General features: G+C 49.1%; 2 protein-coding genes across 10 annotated transcripts in view; both read right to left on the bottom strand.

The window, feature by feature from the left end:
- The window catches only part of BCAS1 (brain enriched myelin associated protein 1), a 93,415-nt gene extending 79,065 nt beyond the window's left edge, over nucleotides 1-14,350 (bottom strand). For 8 of the 9 annotated variants that reach the window (XM_082743084.1, XM_082743083.1, XM_082743079.1 and 5 more), the window contains exons 1-3: nucleotides 14,158-14,349; nucleotides 4,431-4,507; nucleotides 1,980-2,058 (exon numbers count right to left, since the gene is read on the bottom strand). In XM_082743084.1, coding sequence (XP_082599210.1) covers nucleotides 1,980-2,058; nucleotides 4,431-4,502 — 151 coding nt within the window. In that variant the 5' untranslated portion in view covers nucleotides 4,503-4,507; nucleotides 14,158-14,349. Of the gene's footprint in view, nucleotides 1-1,979; nucleotides 2,059-4,430; nucleotides 4,508-14,157 lie in introns of all 9 variants that reach the window. The other variant, XM_082743082.1, reaches the window with a different exon arrangement.
- The window catches only part of CYP24A1 (cytochrome P450 family 24 subfamily A member 1), a 344,657-nt gene that overhangs the window by 257,876 nt on the left and 63,322 nt on the right, over nucleotides 1-23,459 (bottom strand). The gene's annotated exons all lie outside the window — the stretch shown is intronic.

Here is a 23,459-nt window from a genome sequence, read left to right on the forward strand (position 1 = left end):
TTGCCCTATGTTGCCCTATGCCTCCCTTCCCTCTGGCTGTGGCTGAGTTGTGTCCTTTTATAATGAACTGGCCATCTAGTAAGTCAGCTGTTCTCCCGAGGTCTGTGAGCCATTCTAGCAAATGACTGAACAGGGGGGGGGGGTGTGCCTTCTGGGATCTCTGATTTGTGCAGGTAAGCAGAGCACCCACCGCGTGTGTAAAAGCGGGAAGCAGTCTTCGGGGACTGTGGGGGCCTGATCTTACCTGTAGGTCGACAGAGTCAGAACTCCATTGAGATGGAGGACACCCAGAAGCATCACAGAATTGCTTGGTATGGAAAGCCCACACATTTGGTGTCCAGTGTGGTCTGTGTAGTAGAATGTAAAGAAAGGAGTTTTCCCCTAACATTAGGGTGTTCTAAAACCTCTAGAACCAATAATAGGACTCATTTCCTCATTGCTCAGAAGAAGAAACTGAAACCCAGAAACTTACATGCAAATGACAGCATCTGTAATCATAAAAGAATAATGACAGCTGATACATGGAGCACTTACTATATGGCAGGCACTGAAATAGGTGTTTTATTAAATCTGATACTTAATGGGGTGCCTGGGTGGTTCAGTGGGTTAAAACCTCTGCCTTAGGCTCAGGTCATATCCCAGGGTCCTGGGATTGAGCCCCGCATTGGGCTCTCTGCTCGGTGGGGAGCCTGCTTCTCCCCCCCCCCCCTCTCTGCCTACTTGTGATCTCTCTCTGTCAAATAAATAAATAAAATCTTTTTTAAAAAAATCTGATACTTCTGTTGTAGGCACTATTGTTATCCCACTTTACAGACAAGGAGAATGAGGTCCAGAGAGCTTAAGTAACTTGTTTAAGGACACCCAGCTGGTAGGTGGAAAGCCAGCAGGTGGATTCCAGAGTTACCCCTGACCACTTCTTCTTCTTATAGAAGTTTATATACATATCCTCTGCAAAGTAGAACTTAGCCACTTTTGATGCACTGAATTTATAGTCTTCTAATGCAGGACAAAATGAAATAGATAAGAGTATCATCCCATTTTAAAACTGGCCTTGTGTAGGGAAGATTCTGTTTCCTTGTCTACTTCACCAGTTTCTGTGGAGTTCCTGAGTGCTGGGTAATGTGTAGATGTTTGATAGACAGGCTCCTTTAATCCTCTCGGGAATTGTGTGAGCAGGGAGCCCGGCATGTGGCTCCATCCCAGACCCTGAGATCATGACCTTAGCAGAAGGCAGACGCTTAACCGCCTGAGCCACCCAGGCACCCCCCAGAGCAGGGACTTTAACCTCAGTCTGTCCAACTCCAAATGCCAACCTCTTAGTGTTTCACTCTTTTGCTTTTGTCTTACCTGCTGGAGATCTCGCCGTCTTCCGGCGGTTACAACTCAGAAGCAACGGGTGCTGCTCAGAGTTGAAATGTAACCCCCGGTGCCTGTGACTTCATTTGGAAACAGGGTCTTTGCCAATGACCACGTTAGGATGAGGTCAGTTAGGATGGACACCAACCCAATATGACTATGTCCTTATAGAAGGGGCATGCGACACGCAGACAGACGTGCACAGAGAGGACAGCATCTGGAAGCCACGGAACACCTCCTGGGAGCTCGGACAGAGGCAAAGAGCAGGTTCCTGCTTGCGATGCTCAGAAGAGCCCGAAGGTGCTTTTCTCTCCTACCTACCCACTGCCCCACTGGCTCATGGTCTGTACCTTCACTTCTGTGTCTGTGGTTTTCCTTTTTAATACAGCTGAATATAGTCCAAAGAAAAGACCTGTGGCCTCCAGCACTGTGAGACAACACTTTTCTGCTGTGTAAGCCGCCCCGTCTGTGACACTGTCCCAGTGACCCCAGGACACTAACACTAACGGTTTCAAAGCGAGCCCGTGGCTTCGAGCCTTGCGTTCTCTTTTCACCATACACGGGATCGGCAGACCCTTCCCCACCCCCCGAGGAGCAGCCCACTTCCCCAGCGTGGCACTGACCTTCGTCATAGCATGGAATGTCACAGGTCGATATCATCACCGGCGTCCCGTTTGGACCACACTCACACTCGGGTGCTCCCTGCAACAGAATATGCGGCAATTCATAGTCAGGTGTTTGGGGAAAATCAGAACTCAGGGAAGAACCTCAAGGCCACAGGGTACATCACCAAATTAAACGTAAAGGCTGTGTTTCTGGAAACTACCCAGCTTCCCATCATGCCTCAGGGAACTGAGGAAACCATTCGTCTCAGGGAGCCCCACGAACACAGGCAGGACGGACCCCATGGCACAGTGAGACGCCCCGCTGACAGGGACGCTCGTCTCATCAGTGGGGAGAGAGAACTGGACACGCCAATCCCCGAGTCCCGGCAGGTTAACCACATGCCACCCTCCTGAAAACACGGCGTTGTCCTCAGCCCAGCCCTTAGTCAACAAACTTGTCAAATACAGGAAGTTCACCGTGGCTTTCCTTCTGCTCCACACCCTCCCCCTCCCTCCTCGCTGCTGGAACCTTTGTTCCAATTTCCTGCCCTGATTGTTTCTATTCTTGACATTTGCTGCAGAAATTTAAGAAGCATGCATATATACATACATATATATATATATATATATATATATATATATATATGCGCGTATGTACGTATGTACTTATTCACACAGAAAGAAAAATGTTCCACAGAGAAAATGTCTGTTACATAATGCTATTTTAGTAACAAGGCCATCTAAATGATACCACCAATAGCTGACACTAATTGGATATTGATTATGTGCTAAGTACTCTGCACGCCATGTCGTATTTTGTGAATAGCATCAGTAGGGTAGTATCTGTGAATAAACGCCCAGAGAGGAAACCACAGTCTGATGGCACTCCTGAAGGTGGGAGCCTTGTGGGAGGGACACAGAAAGCTTTTCTTCTTTTTAGGTTTTTATAATGGTCTTAAGGGTTTCAAATAAGCCTGCGTTCTTGCATCTACCATTAACCCTCCCAAGAAATCACGACAAGGACTCTTCTAACCTGTGCGACTGTTTGGTCCCGAGCTCATGACCCGCATCCCCTTTGGGGCAGTCCTGGGTGTGCCAATTTGATTTCTTTGGCTCATAGAGTTTTTATTTTCAAGTCTTTGGGAATCAATTGCCGGTGTTTAAAAAGCAGGAGAGTTCATGAACCCTGTTTTCCAACCGCTGATGACAAACCAGACTGGGAACATCTGGTTGGTTTCTGTCATCCAGAGCCCACCATTTGCCCATGGACCCTTGGTCTCCGGTCCCCCGAAGGTAACTGCTGCCCGCTTCCCTCCCTTCTGTCACTGCCCCCCGAAAAGCCCCCGGAGGCCAGAGGCTCCAAGATGAGGAGTCACTTGGGAGCTTGAGGGACTGCTGAAGCCCAAGCCACCCCACCCTCCAGGCTGCGTCTCTGTTGCGTCTCAGGTGGGACCAGGCAGCGGGAGTCTGTCTGCAAAGCTCTCCAGACTATGGACTCAGCACTCAGGCTGGACACCCACTCTGCAGGCACTGGAGTTTTGAGCCCATTTCTTCAAACCCAGCCTTCTATTCTGGGCAGGAATTCTCCATTGATACGGTCGATATTAGTTCATAGGTGGTTGTAAACCTCCTACGGGGGCTTCCATGATCACGGACGGGGCTCCCAGTCTTTAATGGAATGGATTGCAGAAGTGTAGGCTCTCGCAACTTGGTGGTAGGAGATCTAAGGAGCGGCGCTGGGGTGTCCCCGGCCTCAGCCCTCCAGCGCAGTCTCCTAGAAGCGTTCCTAAACCGGTAGAACCCCCCGCCCGCTGCACTGAAGACGCCGCTGCCTGGCCTCACTGCCATGCTCATTCTGGTCTAACTGGTCTATGGTGCTACTCCGGCCAGGGATCCCGATGTGGAGCCGAGGCTGTGAGCTGCTGGCCCGAACCTGGGGTTTCCCATCCTCAGCACCACTGATGCTGGGGGCCAGATCATGTCCTGTTCTGGGGGCTGCCCTGTGCACTGCTTAGCAGCATCTCTGGACTCTACCCGCTAGATCAGGAGCTCTGAGGTGTGACAATCCAGAATGTCTCCAGACACTGCCACGTGCCCCTGGTGGAGCGGGGAAGGTGGGGTGGGGGATGGCAGGCAAAGTCACCCACAGCCGAGAACCACCTGGTGGTCGGGACCAAACTGGCCCCATACGACGCACCTGGGAGGTCCTTGAAGACGCAGGTTGCATAGACTCCCAGCCTTGTAATTTGGGATTCGGGAAGTCTTAGGCGAGGCTTTGGAGCCTGCATCTTTAACAAGCTCCTGGATGGATGCTGGAGCTTTGACTGCAACAGAGGAATCCCTGGGAACAGCAGCTCATCGTCAGTAATGTCCGTGTGATGAGCACCGAACAGGCCATTCACTCTGCGGTCACCCCCAAATCTAGCTGCTGGTCAGTCGCGAATGACCCCGTGACCCTAACTACACTACCTTGTTAGCTTCTGCCTCCTGTTCGTTCTCTTGGTCTTCAGCTCTTTGCGGGACACTCATTTGGTTACCCATTGTTCCTGCAATGGAGAAAAAGGGAGAAAGACAGGGAAGAATTAAAACAAGAATCTTATTCCTGCCTATGAAGCTAAGTGTCGGGAACAGGCCGGTTACTGTGGGTGTATGACCGCAAGCCCAAGTTAACTCAATTGCTCCTATTTATTTTGGGGGATGAGGAAAGGTTTGGGACTCCTGTATTCAGTAAAGTTTAAGTCCAATGCAAGCCCAGTTTTCAGCTGCTGGGAGGAAATCGTTTTCATCATGAAAAACATATTCAGTATAGGTAACTTTTTTTTTCTCTTTTAGCCCAGCACAGCTATCGTATCAAGGAAATGTTAGAAGGTAGATAATTAAAATAATATTTATAATTTTTAGTATTCTCTGATTGTCCAACTAAAGACCCCTTGTTAAAACTCCTCGTGGCGCTGGCTTTTTGTTTGTTTGCTTTTGTTTCTCATAGCACTTAGAGGTACTTGTAATGATATATTTATAATTAAATATAGAGCTAAAGTGTGGTGGGTTGGCAATAAAGTCTGGTGGGTAGGTAGTAAGTCCATCGGCTAAGGCCATTTTTGATAGTTCACCTCAGCATGGTACAGTGGTTAGGAGCACAGAGCCTGGACAAGACAACCTGGCCTTGACCCCTCCCTCTGCTTATCCTTGCTGTGTGTCTTTGCGCAAGTTAATGAGGCTCTCTGTGCCTCACAGGCCTGCTACACGGGCTCAGTGATGAATGCTTGTGGTAGTGTGGTAAGGAAAGCGGTAAGAACAACATCTGGCTTGGTATAAGTGATCTAAGTGCTAGTTAAACCAAACACAAGGATTTCATGCAATGAGCCTAAGTAAATCCGTGATATAACAGGGGCCGGGCTCGGGGTAGGTAGGTAGGGTGGATGGATCTGGGTTGAAGGAATAATGAATCCAGACTGGGAAGGCAAAACAGAACATTTAGCTTCTGTGTCCCTTCCCCGATACGCTGTGAGCATCATGAGGCCGCGACTGTCTCTTTCCCTGCCGTTGGCTCTTCTGTTCTCAATGCGGCGCTTCCATTCATCAGGTCTAATGATCCATTAGTGGTGGGAGGAGGGGGTAATCATTGATAGCTTACCCTACCCCCCTCCCGCAGCTAGGCATGTGCCCACATCATTACTGAGCCTCTCGAGAGCCTTGTTTTAATAATAATGATCAAAGTCAACAATTATGTAGCAAGTCCTCAGTCCCAGCACTGAGTCCCCAAGCACGCTCCCGGAGTCGGTTTCCTGAGTCCCACAGCACCCCTGTGAAACGGGTGTTGCCATCACCTCGTTCTAGATATGAGGAAGCTGAGGCCGAATCACTTTCCAAAGGTCATCCCCGTAGTGATGGCAGAGGCAAGATTCAAACAGGCTGCTTGGGCTCCTGATCCGTGGAATGTTTTGCCTATTACTACCTCCCCTTCGAGAGGAGGGAATTAGGTTCCCAAAACTCACCCAGGAGAGACATCCAGGAAATGCAGAGTGAGGGTTTGACCCAGAGGATGCCTGGTCTCAGAAGTAGGGCGCTTTCAGACATCCCAGAGATCTGCTGCCTTGAGACCTAAAAGTTTCTTTTTCACACACACAAATAATGTATGTTTGGGGAACGGCTGGACTCATCAGCTCTGGGAGCTTTCAGAATACAAGCCAGCACTTTTGATTTCTGGTTGAAAGCCATCCATGCATCTCTAAGGACTCCCATGGAGTTCTGGCCCACAGGGTATGAGGTTTCATGCCCTTGTAATAGACATACTGAGTTATTGGAAACTTCAGAGGCCAAAACAGGGTTATAGGTCTCACGAAATGCTCTCTTGGGGGGATTTGATCGATAACAATATCTGAGCACCTGCTAACACATACAGGACTTTAGTGAATTTGCAAGGCTTCCTACTTACAAAATCCATGCCATGCCTAGTTACAAGAGACCACCACTTCCATATAAACGGGACACCGTGCACATCACATTGAATCCTCAAGACTGGGGTGGGTGAGCAACAGCTGTGGGCCAAACCCAGTCCACTGCCTAGTTCAGTGTGGCCGGAGAGCTAAGAACAGGCTGTACATTTATAAATGGTTGGAAAAAAATCAGAGGAAGAACCACGGATTGTGACACAGAAAGTTTACACGCACTCCAAATTTCCATACCTATCCGTGGATTCTATCCGGAGACAGCCACGCCCACTCAATTCGCGTCTTGTCAACAGGGGGCTGCTTTCACGCCACAAAGGCAGAGTTCCATAGTCCCAGCAGAGATTACACGGTCTATAAAGCCTACGATATTCACTATCTAGCCTTTTCCAGAATGTTTATCAATCGCTGCTGGAGATCACTCTGAGTGATATAAACCTAGTTTGCAAAGAAAGGGGTTCAGGGAGCTGAGAGACAAAGTGTTGGCGGTAGTTAGACTGACCAGGATTTGAACCCGCTGTGTATAAAAATTAAGATGACACCTCTAACAACTACAGGCACGACAAAATAGGAACAACAACAACAAAATTGGTGAGTGATTACCATGTGTTGAGCAGCTATTCAAAGGGCTTTACTTATAATAAACTTGTCGACTCCTTGCAGCAAACCAGTAAGGCAGTCATATCATTATTCCGATTTTACGGACAAGGAAACTGAGGTCAGTGGGTGAGATGCCTTGACCAAAGCCACACACAAGGATAGACACGCAGATTATGTCACCACCTGAGCCCAGCTTTTAACAAAATTACAAATGAGACACCAAGGGGTTGGCAAATTTTTCAAGTTCTTATTCAATGCAGATTCAGTCCAATCTGGGGGCCACTTGCACAAAATGTCTGAGGTCATGATGTGAGTAGGCAGGAGAATGTTTCCTCCCAAGGAGCTGGAGCTCCCTTTTCCTGATAGTGGCGCATTTGAAGTAGCATTTGAAGCAGGCTCTTCGCAAATTCAGGGCCAAGTGGATGGAAAGAAGGACAGTGCGTTCGCCGTCTTTTGCAGAAAGAGAACCTGGGTTCGGATGATACTGCTTCCCACCCACAGTCACAACACAGGTGTTGTCAAATTGTTCCCGCTCTTCCTTCAGATTTTGTAAAGAGGATTTCCAGGGACAAACACCAAAGGTTCCTGCCACCTATTGGCCATCGTCAGTAGCAGCAGAAATGAACACAGTCCGTCTCCAAGGCGGGGTCAGACTTTTGGGAGGGCAAGGGGAACAAGTTCACATTTAGCGATTACGCCTTCTGTTAAAAGCTGGCTCGAGCATGGCAAGTCCTCCCCTGCCCTAAAGATAGAACAGCTAGGGGCGCCTGGGTGGCTCAGTGGGTTAAACCTCTGCCTTCAGCTCAGGTCATGATCCAGAATCCGGGATCAAGACCAGCCTGGGGCTCCCTGCTCAGCGGGGAGCCTGCTTCTCCCTCTGCCACTCCCCCTGCTTGTGTTCCTTCTGTTCACCCTCTCTTTGTCAAATCAATCAATCAATACATCTTGGAAAAAAAAAAAAGATCATACAGCTAATAAAACAATCATGATAATCACATCTGATGTGTAGGGAGAGCCAGCCCTGTGCCAGCCCAGTGCTGAACGCTCTAGGTAAAGAGCCACGTAGCACATAGGATAAGGATGGGAGTGATCCAGGGCAAGTTACTGAGGCTCGATGGGCCTCAGCTTCCTCTTCTGTAAAATGGGGATATCAGGGGTACCTGGGTGGCTCAGTCTCTCAAGCGTCTGCCTTCAGTTCAGGGTATGATCTTAGGGTTCTGGGATGAACCCCCAGCATCGGGCTTCCTGCTAAGTGGAGGGTCTGCTTCTTCCTCTGCCCCTCTCCCTCCTCCCCACTTACGTTCTCTCTCTCTCTCAAATAAATAAAATCTTTAAAGAACATTTTTTAAAAATGGGGATGACATTAGGACTCACCTTAAGAGGTTGTTGCAAGAATTGAATGAGTTATTCTATGCGAGGTGTGGGGAAGACAGCGTGGCTCACCGTGGGCGCCGCGCCCGTGGAAGCCATGGTTACAGTTATCACCATTACATCCACGCGGATCTGCAGGCAGCTTCCCTCAAAGCTCCCTGATCGTGGGATTCAGCTAAGAAACCGGCACCACCTCTGATTCTCAACATTCTCTCACCAAAAAGTTGGGTTGGAGCCCTGGATCTGTATTTTTCGTAAAGGCACAGGGCAGTCTCATACTCTGGCACACACAGAGAGTACCATGATGGTGAGCGTCCGTCCAGGACGTCCTGGGAAAAAGGTGTCCGGGGGCACAGGACTTTCATGCAAAAACCGGGAAAGCACACCCCCCCCTTCCCCCCACCACCACGGGGAAAGTAGGATGAGCTGAGCTCCCTATAACCCCGCTCAAGGACTCTGGGAGGCGAGGCCTCTTTACCCCCACTTAATGGATAGCAAAACTGAGGCTCAAGATGGTTCAGACAACAATTCCTTTCTGGGCTGGGGTTTTCTCTGGTGTCCAACAAATGTGAAAAATTAATCAGATCAGGAGTTTTTCCATCAAGAAAGCTGTATTCATGTGAAAGAACCAGTTTTTATTTGGAAAACAAAACAAAACAAAAAAACAAAAACGGAAAAAAAAACAAAAACACATTTGAAGGTAATGCCCTTTCTTTCGTGAACCAGTGGTGTGAGTTGTTTTGTTTTTAATGACCTATTCTGACATTAAACACCAGCCAGGCCATATGGTGGGGCGCTTTGTTTTTGAAATTGGACTCATGTTGGAGCCCTTAGCATTTTGAGAACGTGGGGTCAGTCTTTGCGAGGGGTCGTTGGGATAGAAAGTCCTTTTAGTTCTCCACCTATGCTGTGTCCTTGAGGCCACAATCAGTGGGTGCAGAAGACACAGGAGGGGTGGACTTAAATCCCCGTGCCCGGGCCCCAGCTGGACCTGATCCCTCAGATTTTCCAGGCTGGAGCCTGTGGCACCAGGATGTTTTCAAGATCTCCAAGTGATCTCTGTGACAGCCAGGGCCGCTGTTTTAGACACTTCGGAGTGCCGAAGCTTCCCCTGGGCCAGGGAGTCTCCCCCAGATGTTGCCTAACCTGACACACAGAACACGGATTCTCAGATGGAGGAAGGGCCTCTGTCTTCGGGCCCCATAATCACCATCCGCTCAGGCATCTGAAACGCCCCCCAGTCTTGCCAGGGCCATCTTTGTGGTCCTTTGTGCTGTCAGCCTGCAAATGCTGGAGAACCTGAGCCTCTAGCTGCCCTTCCCTGAGAATGGGTGTGCAGGGCACCATGGCTGCCAGCCCCACTCTTCCAAACAAGGACCTTATTGCCCTCCAGGAGACATTTCTGAGGGTCACAACTCAGGGCCAGGGGGCTGCTGCTGGTGCCCAGGGAGCAGAGACCAGAGACGCTGCTGACCATCGTGCAGGGCACAGGACAGCCCCAGCAGAGAATGACCTGCCCCCAAATGTGACCAGCGTGGAAGTCGAGGGATCTGGCTCTCGGGGCTGGACTTGGTAGTTTTCTCCTCGCACTCACAGCCTAGTGTCCCCTAGTGACCTACGTTTCTGAGGAGCTGCTGGGGGTCTAGTCCCTGGGGGTGAAACAGAGTAGCCCTCTGTCCTGACTCACACCAGCTGTGGGCATAGCTTCGGCCCCCATTCTGTGGGGGTGAGGGGTGGAGGTGAGGGGTGAGGGGTGGCAGCAGGTCCGTCCTCACCGCTCGCATGTGAAGATAGCCAGAGGGCAGTCCACACCGTGTTTAGTCCCGTGGTTGGTTCACATACAGCAGCGAAGGACTGACGATTAGCCATTATAACAGGGACCCCATCAAATGTGCTGTGCCTTCAGAATCATAATAGCTCGTATCTCTACAGTGCCCGCTCTCTGTGCTGGACCCTGCCCCGAGTGCTGTCTTATATGGGTGTATCACGTCCTCCCAAGAGCCCCACGAGGCACGCATTTATATTGTCCCATCTTTCAGATGCCAAACCTGCTGTAGGAAGCCGACGCTCCTCGCCTAAGATTGTGCTATGGACTGACCTGCTTCTCCCTCCAGATTCGCATGGTGAAGCCCTAACTGTCGCTAACTTCCCTACGGAAGTCAGTAAGGTTAGAGGAGGTTAGCCGGGTGGGGCCTCGATCTCAGAGGATTAGCGTCTTTGGAAGAGGGGACACCGAGAGAGCTCGCTCATTCTCTGCCCTGTGAGGCCGCAGCGAGAGGACAGCAGAGCGAGAGAGGCAGGAAAAGAGGCTCCACCAGGATCAGAGTCTGCCGCGACCTTCATCAGGGACTTCCGGCTTCCAGAGCTGTCAGAAAATACGTATCTGTTGTTTAAGTCACCAAGCCTACGGTGTTTTTGTTACAACGGCACAAGCTGACGAATACAGGTTATCTGCCGGTAACTGGGTAACTTAGGCTTTAGCCCTTGGCAGCCTGTTTCTGCAGCTCAAACTCTTCACTTTTTCCTTGTTACAGTCTACTGTGTCCTCTGCCATGTATGTTATGCTCTTATTTTATTAAATGTTTCTATGTAATGTGATACACTGTAGAATACAAAAGTTGCATAGCTGTCTGTGTAATAAGAAATGAAAATCACACCCAGTCAAGGAGTGTGGTCTGATCTACAGTCCGTGCACACTTGAGGAGGGATGCACAACTGAAGGGTCATCAGCAATCTTTGGGCAAAAATTTAGCACAAAGGCTTGGCAGTAGTCAGGTGAGAAAACGTTAGTCCTTCCTAATGCTATTTATTTCTCTTACGAATGTTATGATCCCATTAGCTCTGTGGTGTGTTCCCCGGGCGAATTAGTCAGCCTGGAAGGGGTCCTCGAACTCCTCCCCTCCTCTTTCACACAAGTGGTTGGTGTTTAGGTCACCTCCTTGCAATGAGAACAGAGTCAACCCTAAACACGGGACAAGCTGCCCGGGAGAAAGCATTTCTGAAAGCTGCCTTCCAGCAAGGAGCTAAAGGACTGTCCAGTGGGAAGGGGAGGTTCTCAAACAGTGGTGACAGGATTAGTCACCAAGTAAGCAGAAACACCTTAGATCAACGCCATGGAATGTAGGCAAGCCGTGGGTCCTCCCCACCACCCAGTTGAGGGCCGTGCCAACAGAGCCATCTGGCGCACCCAGCAGAGCAAGCTCTCTGTCCCCCGACTCCAAAGGCAAGATCAAATGAGTAAAGAGACCAAACCTGCTCTGCCAGGTCCCATGACCCTGCGTCTCCTTGCGTTCCCCAGCACAATGCTGGGAGCGGTAGACTCTCTGAGGGTCTCCAACGTACAGTGGTACAGGTTGCCTCCTGCACAAGGGGGCACATGAGGACTGAAATCCATCCTTTGCTGTGCTCCCCAAGTCCTGTGCCATAGAATGGACCATGTGGGCCCAGGAGAAGAGGTCCCCTTATCAGAATCACATGGGGTGTTTCAGGAACACTCGGTAGTTGATATCTTGCTATGGGAACACTCAGGTTATGTGCTTATAATGGTGGATGTGCCTAGAAGACTTTGAGCTTACTCTCTTACTCTTCGTGTCACCAAGCGTCTTCCAGCTAATCGTGCAGCGGGTAGCATTATCTGAAGGCTCCCTCCGAGCCAGGCGGGGCCAGAGAGGCCCCCAGGTACGGAATGCAAGCAGCCATTCTCTTCCCAAGTGCACAATCCACACTTGGAAATGAGCGTCCCCTTCTCCAGCCCTGGATTTTGCCCTCCCTGCCTTGCTTGCTTCATCCTAGTCCTGGCCCTGGGGCCAGGAACTTTACTTTCATTGTCTCCGTTTTTCCTTAGAGCACCCCATGGTTCCACCACTACACAGATAAGGAAGCTGAGGCACAGGGAGGCATTCCCGTCGCCTCCAGAGCGCACACCCAGCGAGGACAGGTGCAGGGCTGGTCCTGCCTTCTTTAATGGACATTGGTGATTAAGTGTATAAACAAGAGTAACTCCCACCTCCTCCGCCTACCCCGCCCCAGATCAGAAAGCCCTAAGGAGGCAGAGCAGGGGTCGATCCTGGCTCCGGTGCGTCAGGCTGTCACATCCATAACTATTCCCAGTGCTGGGCGACGGTAAGAGGAGCTGCCAACAGTGCGACCGTCAGCACGTGTCCCCCCAGCAGGACGGAGGAGACTGGCCAGGATGGGTCCCGACGGGCCGTTGGCTCTCCAGAAGCCCAGGACTTCTTGGTAAAAAGACAACCAACCGTTCCCGAGTTCAGAAACCTGAAAAGAATTTTCCAGGCCTGGGGACTTGGCCTTGCATCTCTTACGCCCCCTTAAATAGAAAACGACTTTAGCACACTCCTCTCTTGGCTACTTTGGGGGCAAAGCAGGACAAATACACCCCAGGCCTGAAGCCAGCGGTGTCTCAGCAGCCCCCCCCACCCCCACCGCCGTGGATGGTGGGTGCATCAGGCACTTACCCCCTGTGCAAAATTTAAGGGGGAGCTGGAAAACTCAAGCCATCGAGACAAAGATTATATTTCTAACACAGCATCTAACACAGCATCTAACACAGCATCTAACACAGCACACAAAAAAACACTGTAATGCTGTTACGGAACCTGTCTTTACTTAACCCGTTATTTTGTTCCTTGTGGATGTTTTGGCATTAATTTTATTTTTTAAATATTGCTTTAAAATATAATTTATCTTGGGGCACCCGGGTGGCTCAGTTGGTTAAGCATCCCATTATTGATTTCATCTCCGGTCATGATCTCAGGGTGGTAAGATGGAGCCCTGTGTCAGGTTCCTGCTCAAGATTCTTTCTCCCTCTCTTTCTGCCCCTACTCCCCATATATATATATATATATATATATGGTTTATCTGGATGACTGAGTTACTTGGTGTCTCTTAAATTCTGCACACCCGTGCGTGCCTCACTCCCTTCACTCGAATCCCAAATGGACCGGGTCTCAGCTCCATTCTGGGAAACCAGGGAGACCTGGAAGTTCTCCCCACTGGCCCTGCCTCCTCTCCCGAATTGTCAGGCAGAGGTGATGATGACAATAGAAACCAAAGCCAGCATTGATCAGTGCACAGTGTCTGCTTGGATCTCAACACTAGAGGACAGGAAGCCCAGGGAGGAGGAGTAACCTGCCCCAGGACGCCCACCAGCCCGAGACATCTGGCCCCAGACACCCACCCTCTCATCACCTCGGTGCTTCAAGGCAGGAGGGAGTTTCAGAGGGCAATGCCAACTTCTGGAGTCCTGCCGCTGGGATTCAAACCCAGCACCCGCCTCAAAGGACGGCTTTGAATGTTAAATAAGACAATTGATGTAAAGAACCAGATTCACACAAGGAGTCCTTCTTCCCTTCTCCTCCACATCCTTAGACCATGCCCCTTGGCAGAGACTCAGAGTCAGCTTTCCTAGGGGGACTCTTGTCCTGACAATGTCTCCAAATCCCATAGCACACCCCTTTGTCTGCTGATTTCTTACCCCACGTCTTACACTGGAAATGGCTCTCCATCGTTCCAAGCAAACTGGAGCTTTTTCTGTTGCTTCACACCTGACACCACCTACGTGGCCATAACAATCTTTCTGTGACCCATTTGGTACGGCTATCTTTGGATCCATTTCACAGACGGCAAAACGGAGGCTCACACACATCCAAGGCCACACAGTCAATCAGTGGCAGAGCTGGGATTGAACTCAATCCTCGGATGCCTGGCGTCTAGATTTCGCCACTGACCACAAACAAGCCTAATCTGGAAGCTGTTACCTGTCGAGCCCCTGGCGGGAGTGTCTGCAGTGCCCTGGAGTCCCCCGGAGCTGCTCCGGCTCAGGGTGCCTTGTCTCCAGCTGGTGCAGCCCCGAGCTAGGCAGGCAGCTGGGCCCGGCTCCCTGCCCTTTGCTTCCTCCTCCGGAGCCTGAACACACAGAGCAGGGCAAACAGTCGTCTGGGTGAGGCCCTCCTCCCCAGAGATCCTCCCACAGAAGCAGGTTCTCTTCCTGGCTGCAGGCGCTGTTCTCACCTCTCCAATCAGAACCCAGCACCTGACTTCTCCCGCACTAAGGCCTGCCTGGCACTCCAAGCATCCTGGCCAGGCCCCCCACCCCCACCCCCTGTACCTGCTCTGGTTGACCTGGGTTGCTGATTCCCTTCCCCGGTAACCACGGGCCATGGCCAGAGCTGGGAAAACACGTTCTGTAAGGTTTTGCAGTTCTGTCTGCCTTTTGCCTTCATTTCTTCTAGAACACCACCTCCACCGCCCCGCCACCTCGTTGGAAGGAACAAGCATCTCACCCACTGCCCTGGCCCCAGGCCCAGAAACATCCCTCCCAGCGGGCTTTGGACACGGGAAAGCAGGCAATCTAAGGGTGGCTTAATGTTCTGAAGACCGAGGATGGCATGGAAAAGGACATTCTTTCTCTCTGCAGGCTAGAAATTCAAGACAGCCTGCTGGATTTACTGAATTTCAGCAGGGATATTTATTAAAGTGTCTCACAAGGGCATATGTAATACAAGACGGGAGCATCAGTTAAAAATAGCAAAAGAGGGGCACCTGGGTGATTCAGTGGGTTAAACCACTGTCTTCAGCCTAGGTCATGATCCCAGGGTCCTAGGATCGAGCCCCTCATTGGGCTCTCTGCTCAGCAGGGAGCCTGCTTCTCCCTCTCTCTCTGCCTGCCTCTCTGCCTACTTGTGATCTTTCTCTATGTCAAATAAATAAATAAAATCTTTAAAAATATAAAAAATTAAAAAATAAAAAATTGCAGTGACATATTGGAAATTTTAAAAAATAAAATAACAAAAGAAGAGGGGCAGTAAGAGGGAGTACTTCAATGTGTACATTCAAGGTCAGAAATAAATATTCAGGTGGATTTACAGGCTTGCTGTGATGGCTCACAGATGTGGCTTTGAGCTTCCTAACAGCCAATGCAAAAAGAGAAACATGGCAAATACTATTCAGTGTTCTTGGGAAAACACGCAGGAGAAAAGCGAACTAATAATTATTGTGGCTTTATTCATTAATGTGCTCACCCAAGCGCCCATGTCGATCAACTACTTGCTGAGCACCAGGCTATATATAGCCCTGGGCTTAAATTGGGGAGGAACCGTGTCCCCGCCCCACTCTAAGCTCACTGCAATTGAACACAGAGTCCTACAAACAAACATAGAATTACAGAGTGTGATCCTCATCATGAAACAAAGCCAAGGCTGCAGAGAGAGAGAGAGAAACAGGGAGAGCCAGAGAAAGCCCCTTTCAGAGAGCAACATTTCAGGGACAGGCAAACTATTTAAACAGATAGTGAATTCACAATCGGACACCCCACAACGAAGGCAGTAAACTCAGTTCGAGCTCAGCGCTGGATCTTTAAATCTGGGATGTAATAAACGCAATTATTAAGCATCTGCCACGCACGCACACGGGGCCAGCATCATCATCGAGGCAGCCTGCTCCAGGGGCTCATGAGCTTGGGCTCCGGGCCTGGGATCAGATCATGCCTCTGATCGATGGGCTGTGTGATGGCAAGCAGCCACTTTGCCCCCTGTCTCCGTTGGCCCCCCTCCTCTGTGTTGGTTTTGCGCTTATCTTTGTACCCCCGATCCTAGCGCTCTGCAAAACGAGATGGGCGCCTTCCGGCCACAGAGCAGGTGCTCGACAAGCCTTTCTCGTTTGGACCGGCTCACTCACAGGTGTTGTGACAGTAACTGCCGTGTGGACGACGTCTTACTCTTTGGGGATAGGAGCGAGCCAGGCCATTAAGGGTCATTATCTGTGTGGGACGCTTAACGGCATGTCTGGCATATTGTGGCCCTGGTCGATGTTAACTTCATAGCCGTGGCGGGGGGGGGGGGGGGGGGGGGCGGGGCTGGCTCTGGGATTTACAGGAGCCAGTGAGAAAGGAAAATGCAGAGCCCCTTGTTCTCGAAGCAGGGAAAGTACTATTTGAGGTGCTAAAGTATAAAGCACTTTCAGGGGCACCTGGGTGGCTCAGTCGGTTGCATCTGCCTTTGGCTCAGGTCCTGGTCTCAAGGTCCAGGGATCGAGTCCCAAATCGGGCTCCTTGCTCAGTGGGGAGTCTGCTTCTCCCTCTCCCTCTGCCTGCTGCTCCCTCTGCTTGTGCTCTCTCCCCCTCTCTCTGTCAGATAAATAAATAAAATCTTAAAATATATATATATATATATATATATATATATAATGCTTTATATATAAAGCATTTTCCTTTTTTCCATAGTCTCTCTCTCTTGGCTTCTTACATATTTCCTTTGCTATTCAAAGTTCTTCTAAGTAAGGAAGAATTAAAATGTTAAATTATTCATGTGAATTTTACCATTCATCCGAATACTGTGCAACGTGGGTTCACATGCAATGCATTCACAGGCAGAATCCCGAGAATCCCACAACGTATTTGTAGCTTGTGCGAGCGTCTGTATCTCATTCTTACTTCGAGTAAATGTCACACAAACATAGTGGAGTCAACGTCACTTTTAGATACTCACACGCTCGGCCAGCACTCTCCACCTTCAGTTCGCCGTGAGTAAGGAAGGGTTAAAAGGAAAAGCTGCGGACCGCCCCATCTCTCCCTTTCCGTGACATCTTTTTCAGCCCTTGGCTGTTGTAGGGAGGTGACATGAGGAAGAAAGGATAGGACAGAGTTCTTTGGTTATTCCTGTTTTCAAGAATGTGTTGCCTTCTTTGTGCACTTGAAACGATTTCCGATTTGAAGAAAGCATGACTTCTCAGGGCTGTCAGCGTCCCTACACACTCAGCTGTAGGTATAACACACTTACCTGGAACTCACGCTGAGGTTGGCTGGTCCCCCACCCACCACGGGTCCCTCTGGGGTTCTTTGCCCGTGGGGCGTCACGAGTGCTATGTGTGAGCGGGACACAATGGACTGGGGGGGTGTGCGCCGTGCAGGACTTCTCTGCTCACAGATATGCCTCAGGGACCATCAGCTTTCTTTCTTTTTTTTTTTTTTTTTTAATTTTATTTATTTATTTGGCAGACAGAGATCACAAGTAGGCAGAGAGGCAGGCAGAGAGAGAGGAGGAAGCAGGCTCCCTGCCAAGCAGAGAGCCTGATGCCAGGCTTGATCTCAGGACCCGAAGGCAGAGGCTTTAACCCACCGAGCCACCCAGGCGCCCCGACCATCAGCTTTTTAAAAAGACTTTCCTTTTTTTCAGAGAACTCACATCCCTCCAGCGCACAGCCTCTGCCGTGATCGCACCCCCCACCAGACTGGGACATCTTTTACAACTTGATGAACCTACAGGGACACATCATAATCACACCAAGTCCGTAGTTCACGTTAGAGTTCCCTCTGGGGTTATCCATTCTATGGGATTGGACAAATGTATAATAACACGGGGCGGCTCTTGTACCACACAGAGTAACACCACTGCCCGAAAGGTCCTCTGTGCTCTCCGTATGCATTCCTCCTCTCCCCCAGCCCTGGGAAACCAGTAATTTTTTTTTAACATCCCGTCCTTTCTCCCGTTTCAGTGTCGTATATTGGGTTCATACAAGATGGAGCCTTTTCAGACTGACATCTCTCAGTAATCTAAGCTTAAGTTTCCTCCCTGCCTTTTCACAGCTTGATAGTTTGTATCTTCTTATGCTGAATAACATAATAATAATGGTATTCACCTGCTAAGGACCTCTCGATTATTCTCAAGTTTTGGCCATTGTGAACAGAGCTGCTATAAACATCGATGGGCAGGCGTTCCAGTGGACCTACATTTTCAGCTCCTCTGGGCAAACGCCAAGGAGCACAAACGCTGGGCCCTCTGGCCAGGGCGTGTTTTGTTTTACGAGAACATTGTAAATGCATTGTGAATGTAAAGCGCATTGCCTCGCTGAACATCCAGGCCATTTTGCTTCCCCAGTGCCAGTTGCTGCCCATCCTGGCCGGCGCGGGCTACCGTCGGGGAGCCGGGTCTGGCTCTTCCTGCTTCCCCAACACAAGTTCAAAGACAAAATTATTCAAGAATTTCAAAATGGGGACCACAGAGCATTCACCCAAGCTCAGGGCCCTGTCTGGAGGGAGGTAGCCGCCGGTGCTGGGAAACACGAACGTTCTGGTGGAAGAATTCACTTCCTAGTGTCCACACTGCAGGAACTCACGAAGAAAAGAGTTTCTCTCGGCCCTACAGACATTAGGTGGTGTTCGCCATCAATACTCCTGACTCGGTTTGCTGCTTCATCTTCTTAACTTTACAGTCTCCACCCCTCTGCAAATATTGACAGACTCACCAAGTTGTCAGAGATCCAATTGCTTTCCCAGAATCTGGTTTGCAGTCGGTCGCTGTGTCACAAAGGGTCCCCTGGAAATCTGAATCCTCTTCAGCACCCCACGGGGACCCCTCCCGAGCCAGCCTTGCCAACACTCCGTCCTCCTATGGGCAGGCCCCCGTGTCACACGTGTTTTTGATCACTGAGCCAAGGGGCCTGCCTGCCCACCCTGCTTCGGCTGAGCCAGATAAAGCTAATCTGCACTTTTGTCTTTTTGCACCCCGCCCCCATCACTGGGTATTTTTCAGACCTTTTTCTTATACGTTAGCCAGTGTGCTCTTTATAATCTTCACCCAATGAGTTTCTATTTGGGTAAGGAGGAAACGGAGGCTCGGAGAAGAAGCATGTCTCAGAGTCTGCGCGGAGGTCAAAGCCATGGGAGGGAGAGCACAGCCCGGAGAGGCCACTGAGAAAGCCCCTGAGTCTTCACGAAGTAGCAAGGAAATCAAACCCTGTGAGACCCCCCCAATTTCAGGCATTGGGTTCTTTCCTTTCGTCATGACAATGAATGGCTTCCGTGCTAACTCGTGTTCTTGGAGGTGGCAAGAGGAGAGGAATCTCTCTTCTGCTGCTTTTCTGGCATGTTCCGAGTCTTCCTTATGGTGACCGCAGGATGAAACAAAACTGCAGACCCTGGGAGGTGGCTGATGATCGGCTCTGTGGCAGGGGGATGTCGGTCAGAAAGCGGTTTTAAATCAGAAGCATCTGTAAATACTCCTGCAGGGAGAGTTGGAAATATGGGATGATGAGATGCGAATCATCTTCCCCTAGCGCGTGGACTCTCAGGAGGTTTTCCTTCTCCCAGCGAATGAAGTAAGAGGTGGTAAACACCGACCCGAGGACCGGCAAGGTCTGTCTTGTTTTCTCTTCCTGCTTACAGGAAAGGGGGTGGGAATTCCTGAGAAGCCCTGATAGGGAACATCCTTGATTTTTCCTCGCTGCATGAGAGCAAACGTGAGCTACAAGACGGAAGCCGACTGGAGATTTCTTTTATGGGGCTTCCAGAATGGAGAGAAGGTCATTGTGCCGGAGAGACCCAGGCGGCGGCTGCGCTCGCTAAGGCTCTGGGGCTGTCATGCGCCTTTGCGACCCCAGGACCTGTGACCCTTCACCCTGGTCTTAAATGATGGGTGTGGATTTCCATGTCAAATATTTCACTTGATCAGTATTAACACTTGAGATGCAAGACGGTCTTCTCAAGGCATCATTTCCATGTTTTCCTCTCCTTTTCTTGATTCATAAGCTTATTCTCATCACCCGAGCGAACGGCACAGGAGCCTGATTTGCGGATTTGCCTAGGACAGGTGGAGAACATTCTCCCAGCAAGGGGAGCGGAGAGCTGAATGCCAGCTGCGCAGCCTTCATCCTTTCTTCCTGTGCCCGTTCGCGTCAGATCAGCCCGGGGTCATGGTCATCGACAATGTGTGGATGTGCAGAGCCGACATGAGATGAAGCAGTGTTCAGAGGGTCTCTTTACGGAGGCTCAAGAGGCAAACAGAGAGATGGGTTCTCATCCCAACTTGGGCATGGACAACCGTGTGGCTGAGGTGCCCTGCCCAGACCACCCCTCCAGCACCAACAGTGCATTCCCCAGCTTCTGGAAGGGTTGGCTGTAGACAGCTCTTGCTCCTTTTGGGACTCACTCTCCCCCCACACCTTGTTCCTTCCTGTGGCAGTCAGCCTCCAAGGACTTGTGGGTATAGAGATAAAGACCTGGTCCACACGCTTCAGTTGGGGGGCAGCTGTCAAAGGTTGACTCCAGCTGACCGAGAGCACGGTGAGACCAGACAGCACGGTCTGCCTCCGGCTGCCCAGCCCTGCTTCCTTCTGTCCCTCTCAGGTGATTCAGAGCAGCATTCCTGCATGAATTCCCATCTCAGAATCTGCTGCCCGTGGGACCAGTTTATGATGACGGCCTTGAGAAAGTTTTAATTTTTTTTTTACATTGAGATGCCCATGAGAAAAAGAGAATAATTCAAAATGTCATCTAAAAAATCAAAACAAAAAACAATAACAAAAATGGAGTTAGCTGTCCTAGGCTACCTCCCTAGAATGACCTACTTGCTTGTGTATGATTTAGACGGTGATTCCCGAAGTGTGGTCCAGGAATTCATGGATATCCTTGACCCTCTCAAGGAGCCCGAGAAGTCACACAGTCTTCATTATAATACTGACAGCCTATTTGTCTTGTCCACTCTCGTCCCCTCACAGGTGCAGAGAGAACAAGAAGTTCATTGATAAGGTTTTAGATTTCACCCTGCAACTGATTTTCAGGAGCTATCCCTTGTCAAGTGTAGGATCACGGTGCACTTTATAACTTGAAAAGACTATTAAAATGCTTCTTCCTCTTCTAAGTGTAGACCTGTATGGGGCTGGATTTTCTTCATGTACTTGAACCCAAAAAACTTACGGAAACATACTGAACACAGGATCGGATATGAGAATCCAGCTGTCTTCCATTAGGGCGGAAATTAAAGAGATTTGCCGAAATGGAGAATGTTCTCTATTTTTGCAAATATGTTTAACATGTCAATACCATATTTTCAATATGGTATTTCAAATATTTCATATTTTTAAATATGTCAATACCATATTTTTGCTCCCCCCCCCCCGCTCTGGAACAAACAAAATAGATTAATTGGAAATTATTGGGAAAAAATAGTTATTTTTCATCAAAATGTTATTCTTGTTAATGCAGAATGAGTTTATTATTGTTATTATTTTAAAATGAAATAATATTTTAAAGGTTTTAGTTTTAGTTTTAGTTTTTTAAATATTTTATTTACTTATTTGACAGACAGAGATCACAAGTAGGCAGAGAGGCAGGCAGAGAGAGAGAGGAGGAAGCAGGCTCCCTGCTGAGCAGAGAGCCTACTAAGGGGCTTGATCCCAGGACCCTGAGATCATGACCTGAGCTGAAGGCAGAGGCTTTATTTAACCCACTGAGCCATCCAGGCGCCCCTAAAATTTTTAGTTTTAATTTCTAATATGGTTAACATTGGTGACTCTAACTGAAATGAATAAAAGCATATTGGGGTCCCCAAGAATTTCTAACAGTGTGAGGAGTTCTAAAGATCAAAACTTAAAATACTGGTCCTTTTCTCCCCCTTATTGCGGAAGGAATAGATGTTCTTATCAAAGATACAGGGAGCAACCTATGAAAGACATAAGTCTATAATCCTATCACTGAGAAATATTCTCTTTTAGTATTTCTCTTCTTTCATATCAACATCACACATATGTTAGAGATTCTGACGGACTGTTTTGAAGTCAACATCTTGTTTGCTTGTTTACCGTTCTATACCACACCAAATACATCATCCAAAATAGGGCCAGGGGTCCCATTGAGTGGCTGTGCCATAGACGAATCAACCACCTGGCCATGTTGGATATTTAAGTGTTTGACACATGACATGTTCTGCCGTTATAAACACAGCAGAGGGATGAACATCTTCGTAGCAACATTAATGCAGACTTGTTCTGGAATTTTCTCTTGGAAGCATTTCCAAGATGTTACAGTGTTGGATCAAAGGGTAGTCATGTTCTGGGGCGCCTGGGTGGCTCAGTGGGTTAAAGCCTCTGCCTTTGGCTCAGGTCATGATCTCAGGGTCCTGGGATCGAGCCCTGCATCAGGCTCTCCGCTCAGGGGGGAGCCTGCTTCCTCCCTCTCTCTCTCTGTCTGCCTCTCTGCCTACTTGTGATCTCTGTCTATAAATAAATAGGTGGAATCTTAAAAAAAAAAAAAGGGTAGTCATGTTCTAAAGGCATCTGATATACATACATATACATATAATATAGTATACGTGTGTGTGTGTGTGTGTGTGTGTGTGTGTGTGTGTAGCCAAATTCCTCTCCAATTAAAGGACCTCCTGAAGTCAGGGACTGCGTATCACTCAAATCTGTATTTCCACAGACGGATGGATGAATGAATACATCAATGTGTGAGAAGGACTGTTTATTTGTGTACGGGTTGAAATCGGGCATTAGCAGTAAAAAAATATGTTGCATCTGCTTAGTAAAAAAACAATGGTCTCCCATCAGTATTCTGTCTTGGATGTTTTCCCCTTGGTAACACGAGGTTGAAAATGTCGTCGTGTGCTTACTGGACATTTTTTTTTATTCTTTGTCAGCTGCCAAAACAACTGAATCCTGACACCCAACCTCTTTCTCCGGCCAGCACTCAAGCTCCACACTGATCGGGTTTCATAACTCATCCAAGGTAGAGTACGAATAAATCAGATGAGGGTCACAATCTCAGTGACTAATTCTCCATGATGTTGCGGAGGAAAGAGTGCTTTTTGGTTTTTTAATTTTTTAATTAAAATATATTTTTTAAACATTTATTTATTTTAAGGAAAGAGAGTGGGGAAGGGCCGAAGGACGGAGGGTCTTAACCAGACTCTGCACTGAGCATGGAGCTCGACACGAGGCTCGATCTCAGGACCCTGAGATCATGACCCAAACTGGAACCAAGAGTGAGAGATTTAACCAGCTTCGCCACCCACGCGCCCCAGGAAAGAATGTTTTTAAAAAGAAATTAATTGCCAACATTTAATAAGCAGGGAGCTGCATATAAAAATTCACAGTGTTAAATTCTTATTAAAAAATACGAGGGTTTGGCAATATCTTTTACCTCAGTTGATCGGGGCTAAATGTTTGATGCACTTTCTAAAGCAACACGTGCTCTCCTGTTCATCTGGGTCCCTATGATTCTCTCTCCCTCTGTGTCCCGCCCTGAGTCCCCAAATCCTTCCCTATTTATTTCCTATGAGGACATCCT

Source organism: Mustela nivalis (genome assembly GCF_964662115.1).
Source record: "Mustela nivalis genome assembly, chromosome: 8".
Classification (NCBI taxonomy): Eukaryota; Metazoa; Chordata; class Mammalia; order Carnivora; family Mustelidae; genus Mustela; species Mustela nivalis.